The sequence below is a fragment of the Rhinoraja longicauda genome, chromosome 2 (genome assembly GCF_053455715.1).
Source record: "Rhinoraja longicauda isolate Sanriku21f chromosome 2, sRhiLon1.1, whole genome shotgun sequence".
In the NCBI taxonomy this organism is placed as follows: Eukaryota; Metazoa; Chordata; class Chondrichthyes; order Rajiformes; family Arhynchobatidae; genus Rhinoraja; species Rhinoraja longicauda.
The window spans coordinates 110,766,010-110,782,669 of NC_135954.1; the positions used below are offsets into that span (position 1 = coordinate 110,766,010).

The following is a 16,660-nucleotide window of genomic DNA, read 5'->3' on the forward strand; positions in this document are numbered from 1 at the left end:
ACTGTGCTGCTCTTTCTCAGGAATACTTGATGAGACGGTGTGGAAGGGGCTGTTTCTTTTTGAACTTTGATGAGCGTGGTGTTTGAGGGAAGGACAGCAACACAGTTTGCACGATGGAGCGATGTATAAGAGGAGTCGAGCCCGTCCCACTGACCGGCCTGTTAAGTAGAATGGGGTAGATGGAGAGGAGGGCTCCCTCCCTCCATTATTAAAAACTAGAAAATTCACAACAAATAAAGGAATCCATTCTGTGGATCCATGAGAGTGTTGGAGTTTTATTCCCTTTCAAGCACCTTTCCGTTGGCTTATGGAAGTAATGTTCTCAGTTTACCATTTTCAGAACATCTACTAACTTTAACTCCTTCTCTCAGATCAGTTCTGCTCATCTTGCACACCATGGGCATGTAAGGGAATTGTCTCCGTTCATCTCATTCTTTACAGTGAGTGGAAGGTATATGGAGCGAGAGGAGGTAGTTGAGGCAGGTACAATAACAACATTTAAAAGACATTTGGACGGATACATGGATAGGAATGGTTTAGAGGAACATGAGACAAACGTGGCCAGGGGGGGCCAGGGTTGATGGGGCATCTTGGTCAGCATAGACAAGTTGGGCCGAAGGGCCTGTTTCCGTGCTGAATGACTACATGCGTGATACGGGGTGAGTTAGTACAGTGGAGCTAGTATTTTTAATCTACTCATCCACTCCTCCAACCTTATCTACGGTATCCACTGTTCCAGGTGTGGACTCCTGTATATCGGCGAGAACAAGCGCAGGCCCGGCGATCGTTTCGCTGAACGCCTCCGCTCAGTCCGCCTAAACCTACCTGATCTCCCGGTGGCTCAGCACTTCAACTCCCCCTCCCATTCCTACACTGACCTTTCTGTCCTGGGCCTCCTCCACTGTCAGAGTGAGGCCCAACACAATTTGGAGGAACAGCACCTCATATTTCACTTGGGCAGCTTACACCCCAGCGGTATGAATATTGATTTCTCCAACTTCAAGTAACCCTTGCTTTCCCTCTCTCCCCGCCTCTCACCCACCCTAGTTCTGCGATTAGTTCCACTGTACTTGTGATTAAATTTGACTGATTGTATGGCTCCTTGTCGCCTTCCCCTGAGCTAACAATGAACCATTCTACATTTTCCTTGATCGATGCCCCTTTTGATCTGTCATTTTCACAGGTTGCCCTTCCGGTTCCCCATGTCTCTCTCTCAGTCTGAAGAAGGGTCTCAACCCGAAACATCACCCATTCCTTCTCTCCAGAGATGCTGCCTGACCCGCTGAGTTACTCCTGTCTTCTAGTGCTAACCTGCTGCAGTTCAGATGTCTGTCACTAGAGGCTGTTGGAGAGCTGTGCACTGCGTAAAGCACAGTGTTCTGACCAAATGCTGCATCTTATAACCACAAGGCGCGAGCTTTGGCAACACAAGCAAGCTTGCTTCTTCTCTGGTCAGCAGGCAGAGGCTTTCCTCTGTTACATTGCTCCTGACTTTCCCCAATCCAAAACCAGCGCCACCTTTTATCTTGTGCAAAACACACAAAGTGCTGGAGAATCTGCGGAAGGAATGGGCAGATGATGTTTCGGGTTGCGGACGTTCTTCAGACTGCCCTTTCCCTACATAGGCACTGTCCGACCTGCTGAGTTCCCCCAGCACTATTTCTTGCTCATGATTCTAACATCTTTCGCCCAGAGTAGGGGAATCAAAAAGTAGAGGACATATAGGTTTAAGATGAGAAGGGCAATATTTAATTGGAACCTGAGGAGGAACTTTTTTTACACAGAGGGTGCTGGTTCTATGGGGTGAGCTGCCAGGGGAGGTGGTTGAGGCAGGTGCTATCATAACATTTAAGAGACAATTGAACAGGTACATGGATAGGACATATTCATAGAGTAATGGGCCAAGCGCAGGCAGGTGGGACTAGTGTAGATGGGGCATGTTGTCAGTGGGGGCAAGTTGGGCCAAAGGCCCCGTTTCCACACTGTGACTCTCGGAGGTAGTTAAGACAGGTACTATAATAACATTTAAAAGACACTTGGACAGGTACATAGAAAGGAAATTTTTCGAGGGATAAGGACCAAACGCAGGCAAATGGGGCTAGCTTACATGCGGCATCTTGGTGGCATAGGCTAGAAACATAGAAAAATAGGTGCAGGAGGAGGCCATTTGGCCCTTCGAGCCAGCACCGCCATTCATTGCGATCATGGCTGATCATCCACAATCAGTAACCCGTGCCTGCCTTCTCCCCAAATCCCTTGATTCCGCTAGCCCCTAGAACTCTATCCAACTCTCTTAAATTCATCCAGTGAATTGGCCTCCATTGCCTTCTGTGGCAGATAATTCCACAAATTCACAACTCTCTGGGTGAAAAAGCTTTTTCTCACGTCAGTTTTAAATGGCCTCCTCTTTATTCTTAGACTGTGGCCCTTGGGTCCGTGCTGGACATGATACCAAGTTAAACATCTCCTCTGTTTATTCACAAAATGCTGGAGTAACTCAGCAGGTCAGGCAGCATCTCGGGAGAGAAGGAATGGGTGACGTTTCGGGTCGAGACCCTTCTTCAGTCTGCAGAAGGGTCTCGACCCGAAACGTCACCCATTCCTTCTCTCCCGAGATGCTGCCTGACCTGCTGAGTTACTCCAGCATTTTGTGAATAAATCGATTTGTACCAGCATCTGCAGTTATTTTCTTATATATTCTTAAACATCTCCTCTGTCTGCACGTGATCTATAACTCTCTATCCCCTGCATTTCCAAGTGCCGGCGTAAAAACATCTTAAACTCCACTATTGGATCTGCTTCCACCACCACCCCTGGCAGTGTGTTCCAGGCCCCCACCACTCACTGTGTAAAAGAAAAACTTGCCACACACATCTCCTTTAAATTTTGCCCCTCTTACCTTCAAGCTGTGCCATCTAATAGACAATAGACAATAGGTGCAGGCCATTCGGCCCTTCGAGCCAGCACCGCCATTCAATGTGATCGTGGCTGATCATTCACAATCAGTACCCCGTTCCTGCCTTCTCCCCATACCCCCTGACTCCGCTATCCTTAAGAGCTCTATCTAGCTCTCTCTTGAATGCATTCAGAGAATCGGCCTCCACTGCCTTCTGAGGCAGAGAATTCCACAGATTCACAACTCTCTGACTGAAAAAGGTTTTTCCTCATCTCCGTTCTAAATGGCCTACCCCTTATTCATAAACTGTGGCCCCTGGTTCTGGACTCCCCCAACATTGGGAACATGTTTCCTGCCTCTAACGTGTCCAACCCCTTAATAATCTTATACGTTTCTTTGAGATCTTTGAGATTTCCACTTTGGGGGAAAATGATTCTGACTACCCGCCCCATCTATGCTTCTCCTTATTTTATATACTTCTGTCAGGTCTCCCCTCAGCCTCCAACACTCCAGACAAAACAATCCAAACTTTTCAACCTCTCCTGGTGGCCACCACCCACCCTTCTAAGGTGGCGAATATGTCAACAGTGTTTTAATTGTCCTATGCACGGGAGCTAAGCAATGAAATTCTTACTCACAGCAGATGTACAGGCCCTTAACATCACGTGTGTGCAGTGCAAACCTTCTAGAGGTCCACATTGTTGCTGCCGTGGGGTTAGAGTTTGTGTTGTGCAGGGTGGTTTAAGTTAATTGCTGGAAAGAAAGCTGTTCTTGAACTTGGAAGTCACAGTTTTCCGGCTTCTGTACCTCCTTCTAGATGGTAGCAGTGAGATGAGAGTTGACTAGAGTGGTGTGGGTCTTTGATGACATTATCTGCACTCTTGAGGCAGCACCTCCTGTGGATCCCCTCAATGGTGTGGAGATGGAGGGGACAGTATCCACCACTTCATGCAGCCTCCTAGGCCCAGAATCAGGCCTTGATGCACCCATTGTTGATATTTGAGACAGAGCAAGAGAATGAGGAGGTGATCTGCTTACCACACGAAAGGATAGACTGACGGGGAGAGAAATGGCACATGGAATTCAGAGAGTAAAGCATTTTGGGGAAAGCCGACAAAATAAACAGTAGGGTTTTGGGAAGTACAGAGGAGCACTCAAAGTACACGGGGTGAGTTAGTACTCATCTACTCATCCACTCCAGCAGTGAAGATGGTCTCAGCCTGAGTGAAGCACGTAGTCAAGTCAATAGACAATAGACAATAGGTGCAGGAGGAGGCCATTTGGCCTTTCGAGCCAGCACCGCCATTTAATGTGATCATGGCTGATCATTCTCAATCAGTACCCCGTTCCTGCCTTCTCCCCATACCCCCTGACTCCACTATCCTTAAGAGCTCTATCTAGCTCTCTCTTGAATGCATTCAGAGAATTGGCCGCCACTGCCTTCTGAGAAGTCAAGTCAAGTTTATTTATAAAGCACATTTAAAAACAACCCACGTTGACCAAAGTGCTGTACATCAGACCACATACTAAAAACACAACAAGAAACAGACATTACAGCACACAGACACAAAACAAAAACAATTCAAAGGGATCAGCACAAAACAAAAATCAGCTCCATCAGAAGGCTTCAAAACGCTAAAGAATAGAAGTATGTTTTGAGCCAGGAGGGGCAGATCAAATAGGGAGGGGGGGTGCTGTTCCACAGTAATACTGGCTGCTTTGTCACAGTTAAGATCTGACACCACTTAAAAGGTTCAGTGGAGATCTACAAAGTTGTGGCCAGGATTTGAGAATTTTAACTAAGGAAAGATCAGAGAGACTGAGATTCATAACTCTCCATTCGGCCTCTTGTATTCCAAAGTAAAGTCTATAAACGTTTGAGGACCCAGATGAATTGGCATGGGAAGGTAGGGATTGTTTTGCTTCAGGGCGGTTCACGGCCATGGATCAATCAAAATTAATGATTCGGGATTGATTGAAGTGGAGGAGGAACGTGTAGGGAGGTGGGGGTCTGGGACTTGTAGTGCAGCCAGATTTCATCACGTTAAAAGTATTATTGAACATTCAGTACCCTACAGGACTGCAGACCAAGAGGGCAGTGGATCCTCCTGTTTCTTACATTTTTGAGCATACAGAAGTTCTGAACTTAAAGAGTTACTCCAACTTTTCTTTTTAATAGTCTCTTAACTTGGGCTCTAGTTCAAAATTTGCATCCAAAGAATTTACACTGAATTCCTCAGAACATACTTCATCCCCATGAATGCGGTCTGCTCTTTCAAAAACACTCAGGTTGGCCAGGAGATGGTGAAATCTGTCTCACCATCAGCCCACGGGGACAGACGAAATGTCTTGAGGCAGGCGACCTTTGAAAGGAATTCTTTCCCCTCGTGCTTATTAGAGTTAATGATGTCAGTGCTGGCAATGGATATTTCTTCAACTCCCTCCCCCAGTTTTGCGTGTGAGTCCAGACGTCGGACTGGTGAAGAATACTTCCCCAACTGTGCTTGTTGGATGGTCCTACCTCATGCTTTCCCCAGCCTTATGGTCGGGTGAAGTGGTGAACCTCGTTCAATCCACTTGGGAAGCTCGGCCCACAAAGAAGAAGGATCTCAACTAGGAAACCGCCCATTCCTTTTCTCCAGGGATGCTGCCTGTCTGTCCCGCTGAGTTACTCCAGCATTTTGTGTCTACCTTTGGCCCACAACGAACCGGGTTAGAATTGTTGCAGAGCCTTGCGGCCAGCAAGACATCCATCTGTCAATATAGCACACAAACAGGCCCTTCAGCCCAATGCATCCATGCCACCCAAAATGCTCCATGTAAGCTAGTCCCATTCAGAGTCATAGAGTCATACAGCATCAAAACTGGTCTTTCGGAATAGATTGTCCATGCCGACCAAGATGCCCCATCTAACACTGTCCCATTACCTGTGTTTGTCCCATCTACATACTAAAACTCGCGTTTGTTTGTTTGTTTGTTCCTGAACTATAGCCAAAACGGTACACGATAGCGTGACAATATTAGGCCCAACTTACTCACCATCGTCCCTTTGGTGCTAATGGAAGGTTTAATTGAAATCGGTGTTATATTTTAAAGGTTATTCGCATTTTAAAGTTTAAATCTATCTCCTAGGGAGGGAGGGGGGAGGGAGGGAGGGAGGGAGGGGGAAGGAGGGAGGATAAGGGGGAGGGGAGGAGAGGTTTGGGCCCAACGGGTCCACTTGGTCTAGTATCCCTCTAAACCTTTCCTATCCATGTACCTGTCCAAATGTCTTTTAAATATTGTTATAGTACCTGCCTCAACTACCCCCTCTGGCAGCTCGTTCCATAAACCCTCTGAATAAAAAGGTTACCCCTCAGTTTCCGATTAAATCTCTCCACTGTCGCCTGAAATTCCTGCCCTCTGGTTCTTGATTCCTCTACACTGGGGAAAAGACTGCGTACATTCACCCAACCAATGGCCCTGGTTATTTTATACATCTCTATTAGATCACCTCTCAGCCTCCTGGGCTCCAATGATAAAATCCTAGCTTGCCCTACCTCTCCCTATAGCTCAGGTCCTCGAGTCCTGGCAATGTCCTCAAATCTTCTCTGCACTCTTTCTAGCCAAAAGGCGTCTGTAGGAGCCATTTGTGTTTATTAGCTGTCTTAGCATATTATATCATTTTGTATCTGGCTGCATTATTTTTGAACACTTGGGGGTTGTCGTGAGATGAATACATATATGGGCATAATAGGCTTATATGGACCGGGAAGAGCCAGAATTAAGAGTATAATTGGGAATGCAGAGACTTGATTGGTCAGACGTGGAGAAGCTGTGGCGGGTTACAATTCTTACCAGATCTATGACTGGAGAAATACTAATCTGTTTGTATCACTACTTCAATAAACGACTAATTAAACTGAAGCGTTGTGAAGATCCCTGTGCTGTTGTTTGCATCAAGAACTATCACTCCACTCCTCCGTGAAGGTGGCAAGCGGAGGCGACTCGATGGGAAGGGTCGAAGTTGCCACTATAGCGTCCTTTCTATAGCAATGTGACCGAAACTGAACACAGTACTCCAAGGGTGGGAGAGATTAGATTTGGGGTGGATTTGAGCAGCAACTATAAGAGGTCAGCGTTGCACAATCAAACATGGCCTGACCTAGTATAGTGAGATGTAACATCTGAACTCTGACCAGGAGTGAGACTTATGAGACGGTAGGTGGATCCTGATGATCATAGGGCAGTTTAATTTTTACATTTGTTCATCCAAAGGTTTTATACAATCATAGTCATAGAGCTAGCTGTACAGCATGGATACAGGCCCTTCGGCCCATCTTGTCCACCCCAATAAATTTGCCATCCTGGACTTGTCCCATTTGGCACATATCCCTCTAAGTCCCAAGGACTATCTAAAGAAAAGTCCCAACCAAACATGAGGTCTGAAGAAGGGTCCTGACCTGAAACGTCATGTGTACATCCCCTCCACAGATGCTGCCTGACCCACTGAGTTCCTTCAGCACTGTGTGGTTTGCTCCAGATTCCAGTTCCTTGTGTCTCCTCTAGAACTCTTCCTATCTATATATGTCTATTGAAAGGCATAATTGTATCCACTCCTGTAACTTCCTCTGGCAGTTCATTCCAGATATAGACAATCCTTTTATGTTATTGAGAGAAGGAATGGGTGACGTTTCGGATCCAGACCCTTCTTCGGACTGAAGAAGGGTCTCGACCCGAAACATAATCAGTCTGAAGAAGGGTCTCGACCCGAAACGTCACCCATTCCTCCTCTCCGGAGATGCTGCCTGTCCCGCTGAATTACTCCAGCATTTTCTATTTTCAGTGTAAACCAGCATCTGCAGTTCCTTCCTACACCTTTTATTTAATTCCTGCTTAATCTAATCACAGCCTCCCTACTTCATCCCAGTTATTTCCAGCTGCATCTTGCTCTCACCGCCCACTTTCTTTGCTGATTAAATCTGATTTGGACCCATTCTCAGCGCGCGTTCATCAGTTCTTGGTGGGGAATTAATAACGGTTTGTGGGTCTAAAGTATAGTTCTCCGTGTGTAGAAGGTAGGGTGCTCTAAAATGTGTCATGTCTTAAAGGACATGTCTGAACAGTTTTGAACTCATGCCGTCTCCTTCTTGTTTAGTCTTCCATTGATTTCTTTACCCACGAGACGATGATCCACCCGGTGACCAATCACACAGCTCACAAACGCAGCTTCATCCCATCGCTCATCGAGAAGGCGAAGGTAAGATCTGGCAACTGATATTTTGTTTTACCCCACCAGATTCCAGCAGCAACTTTTAAATGATTTCTCCCCTTCTTTTCCTCCCCATCCCCTGTGTCCCAGTCATAGACAATACAATAGACAATAGGTGCAGGAGGAGGCCATTAGGCCCTTGGAGCCAGCAGCACCATTCAATGTGATCATGGCTGATCATTCTCAATCAGTACCCCGTTCCTGCCTTCTCCCCATACCCCCTGACTCCGCTATCCTTAAGAGCTCTATCTAGCTCTCTCTTGAATGCATTCAGAGAATTGGCCTCCACTGCCTTCTGAGGCAGAGAATTCCACAGATTCACAACTCTCAGACTGAAAAAGTTTTTCCTCATCTCCGTTCTAAATGGCCTACCCCTTATTCTCAAACTGGCCCCTGGTTCTGGACTCCCCCATCATTGGGAACATGTTTCCTGCCTCTAACGTGTCCAACCCCTTAATAATCTTATATGTTTCGATAAGATCCCCTCTCATCCTTCTAAATTCCAGTGTATACAAGCCTAGTCGCTCCAGTCTTTCAACATATGACAGTCCCGCCATTCCAGGAATTAACCTAGTAAACCTACGATGCACGCCATCAATAGCAAGAATATCCTTCCTCAAATTTGGAGACCAAAACTGCACACAGTACTCCAGGTGCCACAGTACTCACTAGGGCCCTGTACAACTGCAGAAGGACCTCTTTGCTCCTATACTCAACTCCTCTTGTTATGAAGGCCAACATTCCATTGGCCTTCTTCACTGCCTGCTGTACCTGCATGCTTCCTTTCAGTGACTGATGCACTAGGACACCCAGATCTCGTTGTACGTCCCCTTTTCCTAACTTGACACCATTCAGATAATAATCTGCCTTCCTATTCTTGCCACCAAAGTGGATAACCTCACACTTATCCACATTAAACTGCATCTGCCATGCATCCGCCCACTCACACAACCTGTCCAAGTCACCCTGCAACCTCATAGCATCTTCCTCACAGCTCACACTGCCACCCAGCTTTGTATCATCTGCAAATTTGCTAATGGTACTTTTAATCCCTTCATTCAAGTTATTAATGTATATTGTAAATAGCTGCGGTCCCAGCACCGAGCCTTGCGGTACCCCACTAGTTACGCCTGCCATTCTGAAAGGGACCCATATATCCCCACTCTTTGCTTTCTGTCTGTCAACCAATTTTCTATCCATGTCAGTACCCTACCTCCATAGAGTGATACAGTGTGGAAGCAGGCCCTTGCCCCCACCAACATGTCCCAGCTACACCCAGTCCCACCGGCCTGCGCTTGGTCCATATCCCTCCAAACCTTCCTATCTATGTACCTGTCTAACTGTTTCTTAAATGTTGGGAAAGTCCCAGCCTCAACTACCTCCTCTGGCAGCTTGTTCCAAACACCCACCACCCTCTGTTTGAAAAAGTTACCCCTCAGATTCCTATTGAATCTTTTCCCCTTCACCTTGAACCTCTGTCCTCTGGTCCTCGATCCACCTACTCTGAGTTAGAGGGGATTTGGAGGTAGTATTGGTGCAGGTTCCCGGAGCCCTGCCACCTCTTCAAACGCATGGACCTTCCTGTAGAGGTCCACCGATGGTTGAATGCTGGCAGCTCTTCACGGGTTGTCATTCCTCGTGGTTTATGCAGTCTTAACATTTTCCAACTCATGGTTTGAATTGTGCATTTTCTGGGAAGGATGGGGGAGAAACGGCCAGTGGCCGCCCCAAGTTGTGCACTGGATCACAGCGGACTATTTAATGCCACGTAGGTGTGGGTCTGGAATCACGTCTAGGTTTGGACCAGGGAAGCTTGGCGAGTTTCCTCCCATTTTAAGATTACAAGTAAACCTGCTTGGTTTCAACAGGTGTATGAATTAGCAGCAGCCCCTCAGCCTGTTCCATCCCGCTCACTCCCTCTCCCTCCCCCCTCCTGTCAGGCAGAAGATCCAGAAGCTTGAAAGCACGTACCACCAGATTGAGGAACAGCTTCCTCTCTGTTTCCAGACTATGGAGTGGTCTTCCCCTAAGCTAAGGGTGTAGTCCCAATCTTCCAACCCATCCCAGTGCAAAGCTTTTCACTGTGCCTTGGTACACGTGGCAATAAACTAAACTAAACCTTGTACTTTTTCTCTGTAACCGTAACACTAAAATAGTTCTGCACTCTGGTATTTTTCTCTTTGCACTACCTGCTGAACATGTGTGTGGCTTAATTGTACACATGTATGATATGATTTCACTGGATAGCAGGCAAAGCCTTTCACCATAACGGTACACGTGGCTATGTTAAACCAATACCGATATGAACTAAGATCATGGCTCAATGTTTTTTTATAAATAATCTTTTAAATATTGATCGTGTCACATAACGATATGGTGCCATTCATGTTTCACGCCTGTGTGAGACAATGAGTTCTGAGCTGTTAGGATCGTCTCGGCAATGCATGCTGCCAACACACGGAGCAACAGTCATCAGTACATGCCCAAGTGTGCTTTTTTTCAACCATTTTACGGTAGATTGTGCAGTTCGCACGATCTGACCTCCTCAAAGTGGCTTCACGAATGTACCACAGCTCTAATTGTAAGCTGATCACCTATTTGATATTGGTCCCGGTTTATTATTTTCACGGGTACCAAAATGCAGTGGGAAACTTTGTTTCATGTGTTATCCAGGCAAATCGTTCCGCACATGTGTATAATCATACCATACATCAGTACAGCTGCTCCTCGACTTACGATGGGGTTACGTTCCGATAAACCCATCGTAAATCCAAAATATCGTAAGTCGAAAATGCATATCGCTAGCCCGGGAAAAGATTAAAATTCAAAATTCGGAGTACGGGTATCGCTTTTGCACCATCGTAAAGTCGAAATATTGTAAGACGAAGCATCGTAAGTCGAGGAGCATCTGTACAATAATACCATACATCACAACCCAATCATACCATACATCACTACATCAGGTTGTGCAAAAGAGAAAATAGAGTGCAGAATATATTGTTACAGCTACTGAGAAAGTCCATCAGTCTATTCCGCCATTCAATCATGACTGATCTATCTTTCCCTCACAACCCCATTCTCCTGCCTTCTCCCCGTAACCTTTGACACCCATACTAATCTCCGCTTTGAAAATATCCAGTGACTTGGCCTCCCCAGCCTTCTGTGGCAATAAATTCCACAGATTCACCACCCTCTGACTAAAGAAATTCCTATTCCTTGTGGTGGGACAGTTGGGATTTGATGTTTTTGTTGTTGGCACTTCCCATATTATGCCATTCAGTTTCCTGTCTTGCCACTGGTGGGGTCTGAAACTCAAGTTCTATCCCAGTTGTGCAAGATGTTGGCTGTAAGTGAGTATAAGGGGGAAGCCTCGGTTACTGGAAGCTGAGAATACGGACAATGTGCACTTTAACCACATGTGATTTTTTCTATTACAAATCTCAAATTGTGGAGTACAGTGGCGAATAAATAAATGATGGGTCGTTGTCACAAACATGGATGGCACTGTACCTCTCCCTCCTAACCCCATTCTCCTGCCTTCCCCCCATAACCTCTGACATCCGTACTAATCAAGAATCTATCTCTATCGCTGCCTTAAAAATATCCACTGACTTGGCCTCCACAGCCTTCTGTGGCAAAGAGTTCCACAGATTCACCGCCCTCTGACTAAAGAAATTCCTCCTCATCTCCTTCATAAAAGAACATCCTTTAATTCTGAGGCTGAGCGCTAGTCCTATCCTATCTCGTCCTATCCCAGGCATGAACGTTAGGCTGAGGAGCCTGTTCCCATGCAGGATGTCTCTATCACACTCTATGACCTCAAGACCATTTCACCTTCACTCTTTATCACATGTCTGGAATAAACACAGCAGCATGTCCCAGGATGGTGTCTCGACTCTAGGACCTGCAGATGTCTGCACGCTTGCACATCCTTACTCTTGGACTTTTTTCACCTTTTTATTAATACAAGCATAGAAAATAGGTGCAGGAGTAGGCCATTCGGCCCTTCGAGCTAGCACCGCCATTCACTGTGATCATGGCTGATCATCCACAATCAGTACCCCGTTCCTGCTTTCTCCCGATATCCTTTGAATCCGTTAGCCCTAAGAGCAAAATCTGTCTCTTGAAAACATCCAGTGAATTGGCCTCCACTGCCTTCTGTGGCAGTGAATTCCACAAATTTACAACTCTCTGGGTGAAAATTGTTTTTTCCTCATCTCAATCCTAAATGGCCTACCCCTTATTCTTAAACTGTGACTCCTGGTTCTGGACTCCCCCAACGTGGGGAACATTTTTCCTGCATCCAGCCTGTCCACTCCCGTAAGAATTTTATATGTTTCTATAAGATCCCCTCTCATCCTTCTAAGTTGCAGTATTTTTGCCCCGTTGCAGGTGTCGAAGCTGGTGCATGCAATAAAGATGGGCTGGATCAAGCCCCGCAAACCACGGGATGACACACCGCAGTACTACGACCTGTGGGCCAAAGAGGATCCCAATGCAATCCTGGGCCGCCATAAGATGCACGTCCCTGCACCAAAGCTGAAGCTCCCCGGGCACGAGGAGTCTTACAATCCCCCGCCCGAATACTTGCTAACGGAGGAGGAGGTGAGGAGTGATGTGTTCTGTTCTGGTCACCCTGCTGTAGGAGAGATGTCATTAAGCTGGAGACAGTGCAGAGAAGGTAGACACAAAATGCTGGAATAACTTTGGTGGCACAGTGGTAGAGTTGCTGCCTTACAGTGAATGCCGCGCCGGAGACTCGGGTTCGATCCTGACTACGGGCGCTGTCTTTCCGGAGTTTGTACGTTCTCCCCGTGACCTGCGTGGGTTTTCTCCGAGACCTTCGGTTTCCTCCCACACTCCAAAGACGTACAGGTATGTAGGTTAATTGGCTAGGTAAATGTAAAAATTGTCCCTGGTGGGTATAAGTTGGTGTTAATGTGCGGGGACCGCTAGTCGGCATGGGCCGAAAGGGCACTGTGTAGTAAAGAACTGCAGATGCTAGTTTAAATCGAAGGTAGACACAAAATGCTGGAGCAACTCAGCAGGACAGGCAGTATCTTCGGAGGGAAGGAGTGGGTGACATTTCGGGTCGAGGCGCTTCTTTAGGCTGGTCATCAGTATGAAGAAGGGTCTCGACCCGAAACATCACCCATCCCTACTCTCCAGAGACGCTGCCTGACCTGCTGAGTTACTCCAGCATTTTGTGTCTACCTTCGATTTAAACCAGCATCTGCAGTTCTTTACTACACAGAGAGTGCAGAGAAGATTTACGAGGACGTTGTCAGGACTCGAGGGCCTGAGCTATAGGGAGAGGGTGAGCAAGCTAGGACTTCAATCAGTGGAGTGAAGGAGACGGAGGGGTGATGTTATCGAGGTATACAAAATCATGAGGGGAATGAATAGATTGGGTGAATGCACAGTCTTTTACCTGGGGTAAGCGAATCGAGAACCAGAGGACATAGGGTTATGGTGAGAGGGGAAAGATTTAATAGGAACCTGAGGTGCAACATTTTCACTGAGAGGGTGGTGGATATATGGAACGAGCTACCAGAGGACATCGTTGAGGTAGGTTTAATAGCAGTATTTAAAGGATATTTGGGCAGGTAGATTTGAGGACATTTGGGCACCATACCTGAGGAAGGACATGAAGGCTCTGGAGAGGGCCCAGAGGAGGTTTACAAGAATGATCCCAGGAATGAGTGGGTTAATATACGATGAGCGTTTGACGGCACTGGGCCTGTACTCATTGGAGTTTAGAAGGATGAGGGGGGACCTCATTGAAACTTAATGAAGAAGGCTGTGGAGGCCGTCAATGGATATTTTTAAGGCAGAGATAGATAGACTTGATTAGTGCGGGTATCAGAGGTTATGGGGAGAAGGCAGGAAAATGGGGTTAGGGGGAGAGATAGATCAGCCATGATTGAATGGCGGAGTAGACTTGATGGGCCGAATGGCCTAATTCTGCTCCTGTCACTTATGACATTAGATGGATAGGAAAGGTTCAGAGAGATATGGGACTAGATTAAAATGGACATCTTGGTCGGCAAGGACGAGTCTGGCCGAGGAGCCTGTTTCCGTGCAGTATGACCCTATTACTCTATGACACTGGATCTCTACCTAACCCATGTGCAGAACCCTTCCGAATTTGGCGGAAAGTTTCCGCTTATTTCATTTCCGCCATTCTGATTTTGCCTCACATTTTTCCACAAAACACACGCCTCGCCCCCCCGCCCCGCCGCGCCTGGCCGGCTTTGCCGCTGCACTCGCCTCGCCTTGCCGCTGGCCCGGCCTTGCCTCACCGTTGGCCTTGCCTCACCGCTGTACTCGCCTCCCCGCTGGCCCGGCCTCACCGCTGTACTCGCCTCACGGTTGGGCTGGACTAGCCGCTGTACTCGCCGCTGGGCCTCGCCTTGCCTCGCCGCTGGGCTTGCCTTGCCGCTGGCCCGGTCTCGCCTTGTGTCGCCTCGCCGCTGGCCCGGCCTCACCTCTCCTCTCGCCGCTGGCCCGGCCTCGCCTCGCTGCTCGCCTTGCCGCTGGCTTAGCCTCATTGCGGAGCGTGAGGCCCGTTGATGTTGAGAGGGGGTGGAGGGAGGGGGTTGGGGTGCGGGGGAAGGGGGCAATGGAGTGGGAGGAGGGAGTGGGGGTCGGGGGGGTGGAGGAAGGGAGGGGGAGAGTGGGGTGGGGGAGTGGATTTGGGGGGAAAGGGGGGGATGTGGTGGAGGTGAGGGATGGGGGGGTGGGGGGGAGTACGGGGGATGGGGGGAGCGGGGTGGGGAGAGGGGGGGTGGTGGGGAGTAAGGTTGGGGGGGGACATGGACCGTTGTGATTTGCTGTTGAAGACCACTGGAGCAAGTATGTCTTCAATTAAATTAGGTATGTGCAGTTTTTTAAATGAAACTCTTTCTTCATAACTCAGTCATACATTTTATGACCATTGTTCTTTTAATCAATACCAAGAGAATTGGGATGTGTGAGGAAAAAGCAAAATAGAAAAAACAAAACAACATATTTATTTCTTTATTGTTCTGTTCTGTTCTGTTCAATAATCTTTCTATAATAGTAGAATATACTTATGATAGGCCTGACATTGTACATGTAGTCCAAGAACTGCACTATTGGAAATATTAGCCGTTTTTCACACGTGCCTCTGAGGGTAAGGAACTCTTGCTACGCTACCACAGATCCAAACCCCCCTCATCTCTATCACCTATAACTTGCCAGCCTTTGTCCTGTCCCATCTCTCTTCCTGCTTTCTCCCCCCCCCCCCCCCCCCACTCCCCCACCAACACAATCAGTCTGAAGAAAGGTCTTGCCTCGAAACGTCATCCATCCATGTTCTCCAGAGATGCTGCCTGACCTGCTAGGTTACTCCAGCACTTTGTATCCTTGTACGCCGATCAGCCAAAACATTATGACCTGATGAGCCAAAACATTATGACTACCTGCCTAATATGCTGTTGGTCCTCCGTGTGCAGCCCCATACGCAGCAGGGTGCAATGCACTGTGTATTGTGACATTCCTCCCGTGACCACCTTTAACATTTTCTGTGACTTGTGCCACAGTCGACCTTCTGTCGGTTTGGACCAGACGGGATAGCCTTCGTTGCCCTCACGCATCGATGAGCCTTGGGCGCCCAACACCCTGTCGCCGGTTTGTGGTTTGTCCCTCCTCGGACCACTGTCGGTAGGTACTCACCACTGCTGACCGGGAGCACCCCACAAGCCTTGCCGTTTCAGAGATGCTCTGACCCAGTCGTCTGGCCATAACAATTTGGCCCTTGTCAAAGTCGCTCAGGTCTTTACTCCTGCCCATTTCTCCTGCATCCAACACATCAACTTCAAGAACTGACTGTTCACTTGCTGCCTAATATATCCCACCCCTTGACAGGTGCCATTGTAACAAGATAATCAATGTTGTGTAGGAAAATAACTGCAGATGCTGGTACAAATCAAAGGTATCACAAAATGCTGGAGTTACTCAGCAGGTCAGGCAGCATCTCAGGAGAGAAGGAATGGGTGATGTTTCGGGTCGAGACCCTTCTTCAGACTGATTGGTTCTTCAAACCAATGTGATTCACTTCACCTGTCAGTTGTCATAATGTTTTGTCTGATCGGTGTATGTAAACCAGCATCTGCAGTTCCGTGTTTCTATAATCAACTTGTTCCTCGGTTCCTCTTGCCGAGGATGTCTGGAGGGGATGTACTTGCTGAGTCTGGTGGATTAATTACATTGAATAGTGTGTGTGTAGCGCGCGGCATCTTCACCTCACTGACTGTCCTTCCCTCTCTCTGCAGCGACTGGCCTGGGAGCAGCAGGAGCCCGAGGAGCGTAAACTCAACTTCCTGCCCAAGGCCTTTGGGTCCTTGCGCGTCCTGCCAGCATTCCCACGCTTCATCCACGAGCGCTTTGAACGCTGCCTGGACCTCTACCTCTGCCCGCGGCAACGCAAGATGAGGGTAGGTTCAGCCTCGCTGGTCGCTGCACGCTGATGCGCTCTAACATAGAAACAT

General features: G+C 47.8%; 1 protein-coding gene across 1 annotated transcript in view; it reads left to right on the forward strand.

The window, feature by feature from the left end:
- Positions 1-16,660, forward strand: part of bop1 (BOP1 ribosomal biogenesis factor) — a 185,807-nt gene that overhangs the window by 155,888 nt on the left and 13,259 nt on the right. The window contains 3 exon segments of the mRNA XM_078429715.1: positions 8,034-8,135; positions 12,540-12,752; positions 16,445-16,606. Coding sequence (XP_078285841.1) covers positions 8,034-8,135; positions 12,540-12,752; positions 16,445-16,606 — 477 coding nt within the window.